General features: G+C 45.3%; 1 protein-coding gene across 14 annotated transcripts in view; it reads left to right on the top strand.

The window, feature by feature from the left end:
* KCNMA1 (potassium calcium-activated channel subfamily M alpha 1) overlaps positions 1 to 16,392 on the top strand; it is a 754,541-nt gene that overhangs the window by 548,163 nt on the left and 189,986 nt on the right. For all 14 annotated transcript variants that reach the window (XM_047760135.1, XM_047760128.1, XM_047760127.1 and 11 more), the window contains exons 13-14: positions 1,252 to 1,321; positions 7,424 to 7,579. In XM_047760135.1, the coding sequence (XP_047616091.1) occupies positions 1,252 to 1,321; positions 7,424 to 7,579 (226 nt within the window). The remainder of the gene's footprint in view (positions 1 to 1,251; positions 1,322 to 7,423; positions 7,580 to 16,392) is intronic.

Genomic DNA, 16,392 nt, shown 5'->3' with positions numbered 1-16,392 from the left:
ACAAGTGGTAGCTTTTCAGACAAAGCTGCTCCCTGGCCGCCTTCTCTCCGTCTTTGCACAAAGGGACTGGAAGCACAGAGTGTTTCCTGGTGGGAAGTTTGTGGGGGTGGCCATGATAAATGCACTTGCATTTCTGATTAGGCTTAGGAGGTGGGCCTTTCTGTGGAATTCCATGCTTTCGCCTTCCTTGTCACAGAAGGAAATGTACAATGTCACCTTCTGACAGAGTCGGTAATGACAAAAACCATAACTTACACGTGGAGAGAGCTTTTAATGATTTCAAAGCATTTTCACATCTGGTTTTTCATTTGCTGCTCATACCAAGCCTGTGAAATACATAAAGCAGGTACTGTGGCCCCCAGTGTCCAGATGAGGGAACAGTCACAGAGGGCCCAGGGATTTCCTGAAGGTCACCCAGTTTGTTAGTATAAGAGCTGGGACTGGAATGCAGGTGTTTTCTGTTTCCCTGCTCCAGGTCCCTCCCCTTTCAGCACAGTGATTGTCCTGGGGAACAGAAAGGAGGGGTGGGGGTGGGGGTGGGGGTGGGGCAGGCAGTGGTTAATGCTAAGTATGGACTAGGAGCAGTTTGGGGGAATTTTCCAGCAGACCATGACGTACATGGCAAGGCCTTGGCACTTATCTCTCGTCAGCATCAAAGTCATCATTTAGATGCTGTTTGCTCTTAAAGGCTGAGTCATGGACCCCCATCCTAAGAGCTCTGCTCAGAAATCATTTTTGTGAGAGAGGCCATGTGTATGTGACAATTAGAATCATTTGTCAGGCTGCTTGTGTGATTTGTCACTGTTGTCTCATGTTGTTAACTTGGAAAGCTGGCATCAGAGCAAAATGGTTCTGGGCTCCTCCCTAGGGTACGTGAGATTGCAAACCTCTGTTGGTCCCAGGAGTTGAGCTTGCTTTACTTAGATGCCTTTGTAGGCGATAAGTCCAGGAGCACCCTGCTCTAGAACCCCCACCCCCAGTACACACATGCCATCACCAAGGTACCACCGGGCCTCTCTCTTCTTTCTTGCCCAGGACCCATTCTGTGCCTGTTGTGTGATTTCTTTCTCCCACGACCATGGGTACAGCAGTGGAAACACAGTTTAACTTGGCCCGGTGCCTGCAGCCCTTCTGAAGGCCCTGGCTGCTGGCCCCACATTCACTCCCTTTGGATGGAATCAAATTAATCTTCCCATCAGACTCCGTGGGTAAGGCAGATCCTGGCTCAGCTTTCGGTCTTTTCTTTTTCAGAGTCATCTCCATAAAGAACTACCATCCCAAGATAAGAATCATCACTCAGATGCTGCAGTATCACAACAAGGTAGGACAGGAAGAGCTGGTCCCAGACTCAGAGGTGCACATGGAGGTCCAGGCTCTTCCCTCTGACTTGACAGCTGCACACATGTGTGCACACACACGTGCACACACACCTTACAATCCCAAGGCCTGGATAAAGAAGGGTGGTGGGTAAAAACCTCCCCAGGACATTTCTTTGGTCCAAACACCTTATTTGCCATTGGCCCCCGGAGGGAAATTCCTTCACATACTAACTCATTCATTCTGGAAGCATCTCTTGGTCCCCTGGTTCCAGAAATATCTATGTCCCTAGGTCCCATTCCAACAACTTCCATTTGTATGTGCCACACTCATTTCTTCCATTGGTATTTATTGAACACCTACTACGTGTTCAACACTCAGCCCGACAACCCCCCATGGATATAGTGAAGTCCTGTTTTGTGCCCTCAGGGATTTTGCAGTCAAGGTGTGGAGTGTCCCAGGCAAGTGATGGCACTTTTCTATCTGAGACGAGGTGAACTTAGGGGAACAGTCCACGTGTTGGGTGAAGAACCTGGGACATGGCACCCTCAAATACAAGATGAGAATTTGCATGGTTGAATTCAGGAAAATAATTGGCTATCCAGAGATTAAATATAAAGGAATTTTCCTAGTACTACATTTCACAGGGGGATCAGAAGGAAAAACGGACGTTGGAGTCCATGCTATTTCCCTTGCGATTGCTTCTTGGTAAACCAGAGTCCTGTCTCTCATTCAAAGGCAAAGCCCCCTCACTTGGCCTGTTGGTAAACTCCCAGGAAAACAGCTTTGGGGGAGGGAAGGTGCCACTTTTCTCTGTTTGATATGGAACCAGTTATGAGAAACCAGAGGCTGCTCAGTACCTGCAACCAGGTGTCCTGTCTGGACAGAATAACTCCCTGCTGGGTTGTGAGTGAGCGTATGTCCCATCTTATGGGCCATCTTCCCTGTGAAATAGGCAGTCAGATGACCCAGAGAAGACCCCGTTCTGCCAAATGCACCAGTGCCATGCCATTATTTCTTAATTGCTGGCAAGTGCCATCCCATTTTGCTGTACGAAAGCCCATCGGAGGCATTGCTGAGTGGAGCCTGCTGTTGGTGACTGGCCTACCACTCAGGCTGCTGCCCATTGCTGACCGCTGCCCAGCCCTTCCAGGTGGTTGCATCGTGGACTGCTCTGTGCCCCATCCAGTGGGTTTGGTGGTGGGCACCCAAGGTCACGGTGTCCTGTTTATCTCCGGAAAACCCAGGACACCGAAGAGATAAAGTGAGGCTATGGGTAGCTCACCAGCATCAATCTGGAGAAGTTTCTTTGACAGCAGTCCCTGCAGGTAGAGGTGAATTTTATTAGCAAGGCTGTGGCTGGTGACAGCTCCCGAGGCAATAAACTCTCCTTCTTTTCCTTTGTGATTTGAAACTTCATTTAGTGTGGGAGTGCTTTAAGCTGTTGTTTAGATTTTTGGCTGAATTTAGATTGAATAGAAAATTAATGTTGTATGTTTAGAAAGGGATGTCAGTTCCTTTTTTTCTCCTTCCAATGAGTGCTGATGCAGCATCTTCAAGGAATTAAGGAGGATTTCAGCTATGTGATTCTTGTCAAACTCAAAAGTAGTTCAATGGATCGAGGATCCAGATGGTACCTGGTCAGTATTCACATGATCAGAGCAAGCTGAATATCTTTCCCAAGCCTCTGCCCTGTAATTATTCAGCAACAGTGATGAAGACATCAACTGGCCAGTGGTAATTTGCTTACAACATAGTTTATTTAGAATCACCGCATTCAATTTGGGTTTCAGAGTGAGGAAAAGTCTCTTAGGTGACTCTGCCCTTGTAAGATGTGTGAGAGTACAAGGGACCTAGTGACTTTGTTGCAGGGCTCTTTTCTCTATCATTTCTTTTCTTTTTTTTTTCTCTTGTAGAGAAAGAACAGAAAGTCTGCTGGTCATTATTTGTCATTTCATTCCTTGTAGAATTGCACATAGACTTTCTTCACCTTGCTTTTCAGTTTTGCTGTTTTTTTAAGGTCTCCTTCCCTTACAGTATTTTTCTTCCTCTCTTGGAACTTTCTTTTCACCCACGACTAGATGCCCAGAGATCTCCATCCATTAAAACTTGCTTTTGGGAAAGAACCCAATACATGCATGTACACTTACATCACTGTCAACCGATTCCACATTCCATAAAGTTATGCCCAGACTTAAGCTTTAAAAAAATTTCAATCCCCTGTGACCTAATGATAGCAGTATTCTAGAACCTAAAGGGAGGTAGGAAAGCTGTCTTCTTTCTTTCCATCCAAAACTCATGCCGAGTTTGTCATCTCAGACATATGTGTCATATTTTTATGGTTTTAAGCTTTGACATCCATTATCTCATTTAGTCCTTATCTGTCCATCTGTGCATTTTAGCATTCCATTGTGACTTCAATCAGTGGATCAAAGCTCTGTCTTGAAGCATCTCTGGTGGGTAGAACTCATGGTCACTTGGCAGCCAGTGAGCTAAGAGGCAGAACTGCCAACTGCCCTTTTCTTGTTATATAGAGCCACAGCCTGGGGAACCAAACTGTGGGTCCTCTGTGAGGGACTTACAGAAGGATGGATATTCTCCAAAGTGGATCTGTTTACTCTGAGTAGAATTCGTATTCAGCCTGACCATCTCCCAACATGGAAAGGATTAGAAAAAAAACATGGCACATGTTCTGATTTGAGTGCAAATGGCTTAAACCTCTTAGGGAAAGAATGGTTTATGACATCTTGGAAAAGTGTCAACTCCTGATGATTCAGCTATTAATGGACTTTAAAAATTTTCCCAGCAGACCCTAGAGAAAGAGGTCTTTGTCTCTGACCTAAAGCCAAGTCCCAGTGCCCCGATGGAGATGCAAGCTCTTTGAGGTTTCTCACTGTGAACCCTTGCACTTGAGCAGAAGTGTTGAAGTGTTTTCTCTGAGATTTTCTTTCTTCATCATGGTGGCTTCCTCAAAGTTGCATGTGTAGTGAGAGATGGAACTGGGGCTGGAATTCATCTCTTCTGGCTTCCCAGGACAGCCAATTTTCACCTTGCTTTCATCTCAAACAGAGGGAAGCCCCAGTCCTGCTCATCCTGCTGATCTTCTGTATTAGAGAGGATGAGTCTCTAGAATTCTGTGTAGTGATGCTGGCATCATCCAGTGGACCCAATTTCCCCTCAAATAAAAAAGACCAGAGTTGCCAGAAACAGACACGTTGCTGGCTCAGTCTCCCTCTTTGTTTTGTGCACATAGAATCTCTCCCAGCCTCGGGCATGCCCTTCCCCATGATTGAAGATCTGGTGGCCAAAAAGGGAGGCTGAGAAATGAAACCAACTTGACTTTTCCATGTAATACTGTGTAGTACATGTCTAGGGAACTCCATACTAGATGGGGACGCTAGAGACCCTAGACCTAAAATCCTGGACTTCATGCCCTGCATGGCACAGGGGGATGTGAGAGAACATCTTGAAAGGTCTTGTTTGTTTGTTTGAAGGTGCTGTGAAGGTTACGTGGTGTCTGTCTGGGGCTCGGAGCACCCACATTTCCTTTCTCACTGGATGATTTACTTGTTGATGACTTGGATTTCATTCCTCTTCATTCTTCTCAGCTGATGTTCATGTAAATGAGTATTTCACCACTTAGCCCGGTGTATTCTCTATGATGCCAGGGAGGTAAAGGCGGAAAGTGGCCTCCTTGAGCCAGTGAGGGGTAGGGAGAGAAGTGGGATAAAGAGCCGGGCTCCTTGCTGGAAAGCCGTCTGATGTGGGAAGGTCTCTGATACTCAGCTTGACAGAAATTCCCATCTGCTCTAGCCCACACATGGGATTTTAACTGCTTTGGTCAGAGAGCATGGAGTCTGCTCTCCAAGGAGGAAACACTGCCAGGCTAAGACGCTCAAGATTCTTAGAGAACTGAATTTTGCAAGAGGGGATTCACAAGAGTGGTGTTTCTGAAAGCCGAGTAGGGAGCCAGTGGACTTGCCCTTGAGTGCACGGTGGAGTCTTCCATTCCTTTCTAGTAGCACACCTACTGTATACAGTCCTGCACGTGGAGGGGGGCCTGGTTGGTGCCCTTTGCTTTTGGTGATACTGGGAGAGAAATAGTATTTCAGGGCCATAGACTCTTGGTGTTAGCAGGAGCCTTGAAAGCTTCTGACTCACCCTTTTGTGCAAAGCAAGAGTCTGTCCACTGAGACCTGGAGAAGCACATATTGAGTTCTAGGGACAAACATTTTGTATTTTTGGAGGCAGCTTTTTCCATTTATTAGATAAACCACATCCTTAGAAAAGTCCTTAAAAAAAAAAAGCCAAAAAAACTCCTTTCTTGTAATATATACCAGTCAGTGCTAATTCTGGCCACTGGAACAAGGCAAGACAAGCCTAATCTCCCCTCATCACAGCAGGACCTGAGGTCCCACGGGTGACCATCCTTTCTCTCTGGAAGCGTGGCCCTTCTTCAGGCCAAATGCTGCTGTTTCCTTGAAAGATGTTTTTTATAACCCATGTCTCCTCTTGTGCTTGTCATTTTTCTGTGGGAGTTATTCAGTTATCAACGTCCCTTTTTAAATCTGATTGTTACAACTGGATCAAGTGCTGGAAACTGGCCTGACCACTTCGCAACGGGGGGAAACATTCATCTTTCCTATGACCTAGAGACCATTTCTAACGAGCTAGCATTGGCTTTCTCTCTCATCTGTCACATGGTTGGCCTCCTTTTTTTTTTTTTTCCCCTATACCTTCATGTCTGCTGCCAAGTTTAGGACTTCTCATTTTGAATTAATATAATTGATTTTTTTTTAACCTAAATGCAGTGCTTGACAAGAAGCTCTTTAAAATCTTTTTTGGTTTGTTTTTTGAGTTTTTTTGGTTTGTTTTTGCACATTTTTCCAACTCTAGAGAACTTTTGAATCTTTTTTTTTTAAACCATAAATTATTTATTTATTTACTTTAAAATCTTTATTATTGTTGATTTACAATGTCCTGTCAATTTCTGCTGTATAGCTAAGTGACCCAATTTTATATATATGTAATAATATATATAAAGTATATATAAAATTTTATATATAAAATATATATACAGCTAATTGACCCAGTTTTATATATATATATTTTTTTTTTTTTTTTCTTTTTCTCACATTATCCTCCATCATGTTCCATCACAAGTGATTGGATATAGTTCCCTGTGCTATACAGCAGGACCTAATTGTTTATCCACTCCAAATACAATAGTTTGCATCTATTAACCCCAAACTCCCAGTCCATCCTGTTCCCTCTCCCTTGGCAACCACAAGTCTATTCTCTAGGTCCATGAGTTTGCTTCTGTTCTGTAAATAGAACTTTTGAATCTTGATTCTTTCAGCCTGTGTATCATCTGACTTTGCTTCATGCCACTTAAAAATAATTGGATGAGCATGCCTCTGGGTCCTTATCTCCAGGTCTGAGCTCACTGTTGAACAGCATCAGTCCATCTGCAAGAGATTGTAACATGTCTGCACTATGATATGCCCAGTGATTTAGGGCAGTGCTTCTTGAAATGTGCTTCCTAGCTCAGCAGCTCCACATCACCGCCAACTTCTTAGAAGTGCAAATTCTCCAGCCTTACCCCACCTCCAAAGAACCAGAAACCATGGAAGGGGCTGACAATTTGTGTTGGTATAAACCCTTCAGTTGATTTTGATGCCCAAGCTTCGGAGCCACTAACTGGGCATTTGGGGAAGGCAGATGAAAAACTAAACTATCCAGGTGCCTGACAGTCTTGGAGTTTTTTTTTGAGGAGCCAATTTAGAACAACCTGGCCAAACCTCCTCATAGCATGGGCTGATATGTCTGTCACAAGAGGAGAGTCCCTCTGGACTCTCTTTGGCTAAATGACAAAGCCAAGGGGAGGACACGGACTTGGGGGGTACAGAAGCTGTGTTCCAGAGAGACTCAAGTCTGATGAACAGAAGAGCTGAATAAAGCAGGAAATGCCAGACCCAGGCAAGGGAAGGAAAGGCTAAGTCTGGGTGACCCTGAGCAGTCGGGCAATGCTGCATTTCCCAGAGGAGATTTTAAACAATTGAACGCTTCACAAAGGAAGGCCTCATACCTGTTTTTGTTTCCACAGGCCCATCTGCTAAACATCCCAAGCTGGAACTGGAAAGAGGGAGATGATGCAATCTGCCTCGCCGAGCTGAAGCTGGGGTTCATCGCCCAGAGCTGCCTGGCTCAAGGCCTCTCCACCATGCTCGCCAACCTCTTCTCCATGAGGTCATTCATAAAGGTAACGTCTTGTCCTATTAGAGCGCATTAGCCCCAGATTCAATTTGTCGTGGGGTTGAGTAGAGAGCACAGCTTAAACTCAAAACAGATCGACGGGCTTTAACCACTTTGGTTAAGGAGGAATTCCTTGTTCCAGATTTAGGCACGAGGCCAACTTCTTTCAAAATTATGTTTTTATTTTTATTTGGCACATCCATGGCCATTAAATGATTGTTCAAAGCCCAATCCTCTCTTTTTTTAGATAAACCACATGTTTATCTATCAACAAAGCCTCCGCTGTTAAAACAAAAATATGATTTATATACATTCCATATGGTACCGGAGTGCCTAAAGAAAAGAATTATCATTTTGCTCCTTTACATCAAGTGGCTGGTGGACCTCTCACTGTGCAGATAAATGCAGACCATGTGTTTGTGCCGAAGCCCAAACCCCAACAACATAATTCATTTATTTATTTCTGCACAATCAAGGAGGCCAGCAGGCTGACATGCCATGGTTGTTTGAATGGAGAGTGAAAGGGGGAACTGAGTCCTTGGCAGTGGAGCCCTTTACCCTGTGAGACGGGTAGTCTGGACACGCTCATCGCCCGGCCGGCAAGTCACCCACAGGGCTGACTGTGCAGCTGCTCCAAAGTCCCCAAAGTGGCCCCTGCCTGCTGGACCAACTCAGACAAAGAAAGACCCAGCTCTGTCTTCACAGGCCAGGCCAGGAGGGTTTCTAGGACATTAGGGTGAGGTTCCACTCAGGGGGCTTTTGGGGCTCTTGAGGATGACACCACCCCTCATCCTTGCATTGCTCTTGGCATAGACAGTCAAGGTGACAAACAAGTGAACTAAATCTTGTCTAGTTTGGGCCTCCCTGGTTTGGCTTTGGTGGCAATTAGCTCAAGGTCTGAACTTGTATCCCCTCCCTGTTACTCATCTATTTTATTTTACTTTTGCTGCACCTGCAGCATATGGAAGTTCCCATCTAGGGGTCAAATTGAAGTTACAGCTGCCGGCCTACAACACAGCCACAGCAACGTGGGATCCAAGCCACATCTGCCACCTACACCACAGCTCATGGCAACGCCAGATCCCTGACCCACTGAGCCAGGCCAGGAATCAAACCTGCATCCTCATGGATACTAGTCAGATGCATTTCCGCTGTGCCTCAGTGGGAACTCCTGTTAGTCATTTATTGACATTCCCCTTCTGGAATTACCGGTGGTTGAGATGGGAAATTAGAGAGTACCAGGAGATCCTGCAAAGGGGCCAGAAACTCTGAAATGGAAGATGTGAGATCACCGACCTCTTGCTACCATGAGCACTGTGTCTGCCACCAGCAGTTAGGTATTTGGTGGAGTGGGGACATGGCCCTGGATGCAGGCAGAGGGACGGCCGCCACCAGCAGTTAGGTATTTGGTGGAGTGGGGACATGGCCCTGGATGCAGGCAGAGGGACAGCCGTGAAGGATAGAGATGCAGGTGTTGGACTGACTCCATGGCAGGGCTCACCCTTGGTGTTCACAAATTGGGGGATTTAGAGCATAGTTTTCCCCGGGGTCCTTGCCCTCTGGACCCACCCCTTTTACATCATTTAGCCAATTGATAGTTAACATCACACAAAAGAACAAATTGTTTTGGAGCCCCTTCAATCACTTTAGCAACGGATGCCTTGATTAAAAAGTCCTTTACTTACTATGTGCTCAGAGACCTCAGCTCCGCAGACCTCCCCGCTCAGACCCGGCTCACAGATAGGGACATGGCTTTCCTTTAAATGGCTTCTTTAATCCAGGCTGCCAGTCCCTTGCCTGGATACAGCTGAACGCAGGCAAAGTGGAGGCAGCAGGGAGGGCTTTGTGGTTGGACTTAGAGAGGAGCCTAAAGGCCAGATATAGCCTCGTGTCTCTCAGGCTCTTACATTCAACACAAGGAGCCCAGACCCGGATAAAGGACTGTTGCCAAGAGAGCACCTCTGGTTCATCCAACCAAACTCTGGTGGTTTCTTCCTGCAGGGAGCTGCCCACAAGACCAGGCATGTGGTCTGAGGACTTGGGCTCTGCTTCCTTGCGTTGATGTAACATGTCCTTGGCAGGACCCCACCACACATGGGGCCCTTGACATGCGTATGTTTTGATTTTGTGGTCCCTGCGTGGAAACTAGAGCTGCCTGTCAAGAAAATTAATCGAATGGATGTGACGCTGATTCTTCAGTGTTATTACCAGCAGGGAGGAAGAACTTCTGTCCAACTTTCCTCAAGACCCAGAAGGGCCTCACCTCTGCAGCCCAGGATGTCCCCTCCAGCCCAGCTAACCCCACTGCCAAGTTCTTATTTGGGAAGGGCCTGTGGGAGAGGCCCGACCTGGCCCTGGTGTAACTGAAAACACATTTCCTTTCCAGGGGTATGTTACTGTGTTATTTCTGTCTGGGGCCAACTCCTCTATGTTTGGAGGTAGCGCTCTGAATATGACCTCTTGACATTCAGGTGATCTTTGTGTCAGAATTTGCAAAAGAACATGACCTGGAAATAATAAAGTCTCTTCCCTTCATATATATATATATATATATATATATATATATATATATATATATATATATTTTTATTTTAAATAGAGATAGCCTCAGGAGTTCCCTGGTAGCCCATGGGGTTAAGAACCTGGCCTTATCACTGCTGTGGTACACATTCGATCCCTGGTCTAGGAACTTCCACATGCTGGGGGCATGTCCAAAGTAAAAAATAAAAGAAATAAATAAATAGGGACACCGTAGTGATGCTCTCCTTGGCAGGTTTTATATATTAGCTCTTGTTCCAGGGGTCACAAAGCCTTTACTTATTCTTAAGAGGGGCGTTGGACAGAAGAGAGAATCCATACGTGGATTATAGTTTGTAGAAAGGGCTCCCTTCCCTGATGTCCTCTGTGTCCTTTGGCAAAGAATCCTTTAGCCCTTCCTGGGGACAGGCAGGCCTATTTGGATGTCAGGAGGTGAGATGAGGCTTCAGCAGCATCTGATCCCATGAGAACTTAGCGTTCCTGGAAGCCAAAGATGGAGGGTGAGCTCACCCTCTCCCTGGCCCTGGGTAGGCTTGGTGCCTGTTTCTTACATCTGCCTGTTTCTTACATCTTTCTTCTTGCTGCAAGAAGAAAGAACAAGACTGAAACAGGGGTGACATATCACAGTGACTGGCCATCTGAGCTTTTCGAAAGCGTGAGGCTAAAGGCCAAGACTGACTGTGAGGGTGGTGAAGTTCAATGAAAGAGGCACTACTGGTTTGTAGGGGTTACAACAGAGACCCAGCCCAGGGGCACCAGGAAGTATGGGAGAGCACCTTGTTTATCCCTTTAGCAAGGGCACTTTCAAAGACCATTGGCTCCAGGGTGCCACGTCATTGTCCCTGAAAGCCTAGCTCTGAATTGGTCTAAAGTTTTTAGGAATCTATTTATATTTTCAGCCTGCATTATTGAGGGGTAATGAATTCCTTAAGTTTCCTTAAGAATTCCTAACTACTAATTCCTAACTGCTAAAGGCTTTTTCTGGCTATTTGTCCTCAATTTGTTCCACTTACCCTTCAAGATCTGACCTCTGCAGTTTCTGGTATGCTGGGGTTGAACAAATCCATGCTAACCTTACAGTCAATACCTTTATGAAAGAGGCTCAGGTTGGCAGCTCAGGGGTCCTCCGGCCCAGCAGCTTGTTGCTAATGACAGTAGCAGCTTGTTGCTAATGACAGGTTAAGCATTTAGTCCGTCAGCATCTGGTTCTTGCCCTTGAACGCCTTGAAGGAGTGCTGGCAAGTGTCCTGATTCCTGTGACTTATCTAATCTACATGGTCAACCAGGCCCGGAACATCCCCATCACTCACCACCATCCGATCCCCACCCACCTGTCAGGTTCAAGTGAGTCTCTCCCCGGTGTCTTCTGTAAAGCTAAGACAACTTGCTTAGCCTCTCTGCCATTGCCTCATCCCTGAATAAATGGCCACACTTATCCTCTCCCCGGCATTCTCACTTGAATGTAACTTAAGATCCACTGATTTAAAATTTTTTTTGTTTGTTTTAGAGTTTACCATGTAATGTTTAACTTCGTCTGTAACCTAACTGGTTTCAAGTTGAGGCTTGACCTGCCATCTTTGTGAATTGTGCTATTATTTTTCCTAGGGTTAGCTATCCTTGAACATATTAAATTGTGTGTGTGGGTGTTGTGTGTTTTAGAGGATGATCAACTCTCAGAATTTCTTTTTGGGAGTTCCCGTTGTGGCTCAGCAGAAACAAACCCATGGACTGGGATCCATGGGGGTGCGGCTTTGATCCCTGAACCCCACTCAATGGGTTAAGGATCTGGTGTTGCCACGAGCTGCGGGTGTAGGTTGCAGAAGTGGCTCGGATCTGTGTTGTTGTGGCTGTGGTGTAGGCCAGTGGCTGTAGCTCCGATTCCAGCCCTAGCCTGGGAACTTTCACTGCTGTGGATATGGCCCTAAAAAAAAAAAAAAAAAAGAAAGAAAAAAAATTCTTTTCAGTCTACACTGAGTCTTCAAATTGTTCTCAGGATTGCCAACTATTTTGACTCTGATAATCTACCAATTTACACACACACACACACACACGCTCACACAGTCTAGAACATGGTCTGTATGCCATAGTTATTTCTCGGTTGAATAAATCAATTATGAAATTAGAGAAAGTCCATTGTATACTTCCTGTGTTTTTTTTTTTAACCTATTAATTTTTTTTTTTTTTTTTACTCTTCAGGTCTTGAAGGGTAAGTGGAATGTCCTGTGGCATATGGAGGTTCCCAGGCCAGGGGTCGAATTGAAGCTGTAGCTCCTGGCCTACGCCACAGCCACTGCCACACCATGCCAGATCCAACCGCATCTGTGAGCTATACCACAGCTCATGGCAATGCCAGATCCTTAACCCAGTGAGCGAGGCCAGGAATCGAGCCTTCCTCCTCAGGGATACTAGTCAGATTCGTTTCCACTGAGCCATGACAGGAACTCTAGTTTTTTTTTCCCCTATTTTATAAGATTTGGAATTTGCAGGTGAAATTTACTTAACATTGATCACAGCTCAGTTCCCTTCATTACATTTTCTATTTCTGAATGAGGAAGCACTAGGGAAATCAGACTGTGTTATTCAGATTGTCTCCTGGCTGAGGTGGACTTTGATGGGTATGAGAAGCATTTGCTCATTACTGCTATCACCATGTTGAGATGAATTTTCAGCCATGCAGAGTCCTATCCTAATTGTAGCCAAGGGAATTGTTTTTAGTACCTTTGTTTTGGATTATGTTTGCTTGCATATGCGTTTGTATATATGCATGTATTAAAACATTATGGTTTGAGAGCTTGACCTATAAATCAAGAATCTTTAATAACAGCTGGACTATACTGGGTTCGAACGATGTGCCAAGCCCAATGCTAAGTGCTGTACAGGTGTCATCTCATTTAATTCTCACAGTGACCCTACCCAAACTTGGCATTATTATCATCACTGCTTTTCTGTGGCAGACACTGTGGGTTAAGGGAAGTTCAGCAACTTTGGGGAGGGTATAAAGCATGGGATTGACAAACTCACATGTCAAATCAGGTAAACTAGTTCCAAATAGGTCCATGAGTATACCAAGAGGAAATAAGATACAGGTTGAGAGAGAACTTTAGCTAGTGTTATCGTCTTAGTTTTTCTGCCATATATTTTATGGAAACCATTGATTTAGTAGCCATTCATCAGGCACCTACCATGTTTCCAACCAGTGTGCCAGTCACACTGTCAGCCTTCTGGCTGGGAGGCACTCACAAGCTTCAGGAAGCCTCTGTTCTGACTGTGATGTGTGAGCACATATTTGCACAGCCCCATCCTGTGGGTTTTGTTGACCTTTCTCTCAGACCAGCACTTATAAAGACAGAGTCACTGCATCAGGACAGGTGAAGGGTTAGCCTGGGCTGGGATGAACTAGGCTCTCAGGAAGGAAATGACATTACACACTGCTGTATTCGGAAAGCGAGGCTCATTGGCTTTGGCGGATGCTTCTGGAAGCTAACAAGCAATTCTTATTGGCTGATGGGTGAAAGCTCTGGAGACCAGAGGCATTCATCTAGACGAGGGAAGCCTGTGTGCAGTGGGAGAGAGGTATGTGACAGGATCTCTGAAGTGGGACCAGGATTCCACATGATAAGCCTGGGGTTCAGGTGGCTTTCTGCTTCTAGGAGGAAACAGTGATGGTGCCAGAGGACAGGGTTTGTCTGGCAAAATAAATTCACATGTGGTGTAGATTAGATAGTGGGGTGTAAACTGTTGCTTATTCCACACCCTGGGCGATGTCGCTCAGATCACAAATGGTATCATGACAGTGGACTCCTACAGATCTTCCTCGCCAGTGGAGAGTGTCTCCTAAGACAAGTATATTCATCTCTTTGGTAATCTCATTTATTCTTCTAAGTCCTAGATACATAGTTGACTCTAAGATTTATGTCTCCATCCAGAACCTGATTCCAGCGTCATTTATTTAATTGCTACTCAACATCTTTATTTGAATGTTTGATCTCATCTGAGACCTAACATATCCAGAATTGAATTCCTGTTCTTTTTGAATAGACCTGGTCTTCTATTGCACTGTTGGCAAGATCATCCTTCTCATTGCTCAGACCAAAACCTTTGTTGTCTCCATTAGCTCCTTTCCTCCTCTCCTGAACCATATTCAATTCAGCAGGAAATCCATTTGGCTTGACTTTGAATATATGCCCAGAATCTGAGCAGTTCTCACTACGTCCACTTTACTATCACATCAAACCACCCTCATCTATCTCCTAGGGTGTTATACCAGCCTCCTGACTGGCCTCCATGCTCTGCCTTTATCCCTTCCCCATCCTATCTATTCTCAATTCAGCATCCAGAACCATCCTTCTCAAGCACGAGTCAGACCCATCACTTCTCACAAATCTCCACATGGTATCCCCTTTCATTAGAATAAAGTTCTTGCAAACATCTCTAGGTCCCAAGCGGTCGGGTTCCTGTGACCTCACTGGCCTCATCTCCTAAGGGCTCTTGGGTGCTTAACGTCAGCCATATTCCATTTGGTTAGTCTAGGAGCTTTGCTTTTGCTGTTCCCTCTGTCTGAAATGCTCTTCCCCTAGGCAGCTCCATGGCTTCCCTCCATCAAAAATCCTTCATGTTTTTGCTCAGTGCTAATTTCTTGTGTTGGGGGTGGGGCCTTTTTCTAAAACATTAGAATTGCAATTTTATTTATTTATTTTGCTTTTTAGGACTGCACCTGCAGTGTGTGGAGGGTCCCAGCCGAGGGGTCTAATCGGAGCACAGCTGCCGGCCTACACCACAGCCACAGCAATGTCAGATCCGAGCCGAGTCTGCCACCTGCACCACAGCGCACGGCAACACCAGATCCTTAACCCACTGAGCGAGGCCAGGGATCGAACACGCAACCTTATGGTTCCTAGTTGGATTTGTTTCCACTGCGCCATGATGGGAACTCCTAGAATTGCAATTTTAAAGTGGGATTACAAACAAACATTTAGTCAAAGTGTAATATATGAACCACAGTGTGCATCTGATAAATGGACAGCTTGTTAAATATTTGCAGACTTACACTTCCATGTAACCAGCACCCAGATTAAGAAACAATTCATTATTAGTGCCCCAGGAGCCCCTGTTTTTTAAGCAAGATGACAGTGTATGTGTGGGTCTACTTTGGGACTTTCATGGGGAGAATCAGCATTTCTACAATGTTGAGTTCTCCAATCTCTGAAGATGGTATATCTCTAATAAAGGGCTGCTTTATGATTCAAGAGTCTTCATGGCAAATGCAGGAATATCGAGAGGAAAGTGACCAAGCTCATCAATTTCTTCAAGGCTTTTGGGGGTCCCTGCAGGAAGTAGATGTTCTGCTTCACCATATTCGCTAGGGAGGATCTAGGTTTCCTTGGCTTCACTGGGTGAATAAAGTTCCCATGTGGAAAAGCATTAGAATTGCATTTTTTTAAGTTGGCATCACCCTTCCCTCTACACCCCATACCTCAACATCCTTGTCTACTCTCCAGGCTTTGTTTTTCTCCATGGCATTTATTGTTTGTTGCCTCTTTTCTCTGAGATAGTAGAAGTGCTGTGAAGCATAGAGCTACTTTCCACATCCCCAGTGCCTAGCACAGCACCTGACTCGTAATAGGTACTCAGCAGAGGCATGTTGAATAAGTGAATGCCTGGCCTGAGCCAGACAGCTGGATGGGGCCAGAACCAGCAAGGACTTACAATTTGGGGTGATTTGGGTGCTGAAAACTTCTTCCTTTGCTACTGCACGTGGTTCTCTTGCCAAATTAAAGAGCTTTGACTTGACGTAGAAACTTGAAATGTAAAGCTCCATAATCCTTGGCCAAGGTGCATGGAGGCTGGCTAGAGTTGGTTATAAACCATTTCGACTGCCAGAAAATCCAGTCAGTGTGTTGTTCAAATTCGCAAATCAAAATAAACACTCATGAGTGGAAATGAATTTGCTAAACTTGAGTACCCCATTGGGGTCCATGGCATTGTATGTCTCCTTTTCTTCCTCCTTGAACCTCATTCCATCAGTGGCTCTGCCTGCCTACTCCATCACTGTAGACGCTGCCATGATGACTAATGCCCACCTGAAGATAGAGCAACTTCCCTGAAAATGATGGCAAATGAAGAGAGAATTAATCCATGAACTATTAACAGGGATTCTGTTCCCCTCTGGCCCCGGTAATTTCTGGAACATTGAATTAAAGAGTTCTCAGACCTTTACAAATTCTCTAGGCAAACATTATTAGCAAAGGGAAGCTCATACAGCATGTTAGAAGATTGCCAGAA

Source organism: Phacochoerus africanus, chromosome 15 (genome assembly GCF_016906955.1).
Source record: "Phacochoerus africanus isolate WHEZ1 chromosome 15, ROS_Pafr_v1, whole genome shotgun sequence".
NCBI classification, from domain to species: Eukaryota; Metazoa; Chordata; class Mammalia; order Artiodactyla; family Suidae; genus Phacochoerus; species Phacochoerus africanus.
Note: the sequence above shows the minus strand (reverse complement) of the source record. Positions and strands in the feature narration are given on the sequence as shown.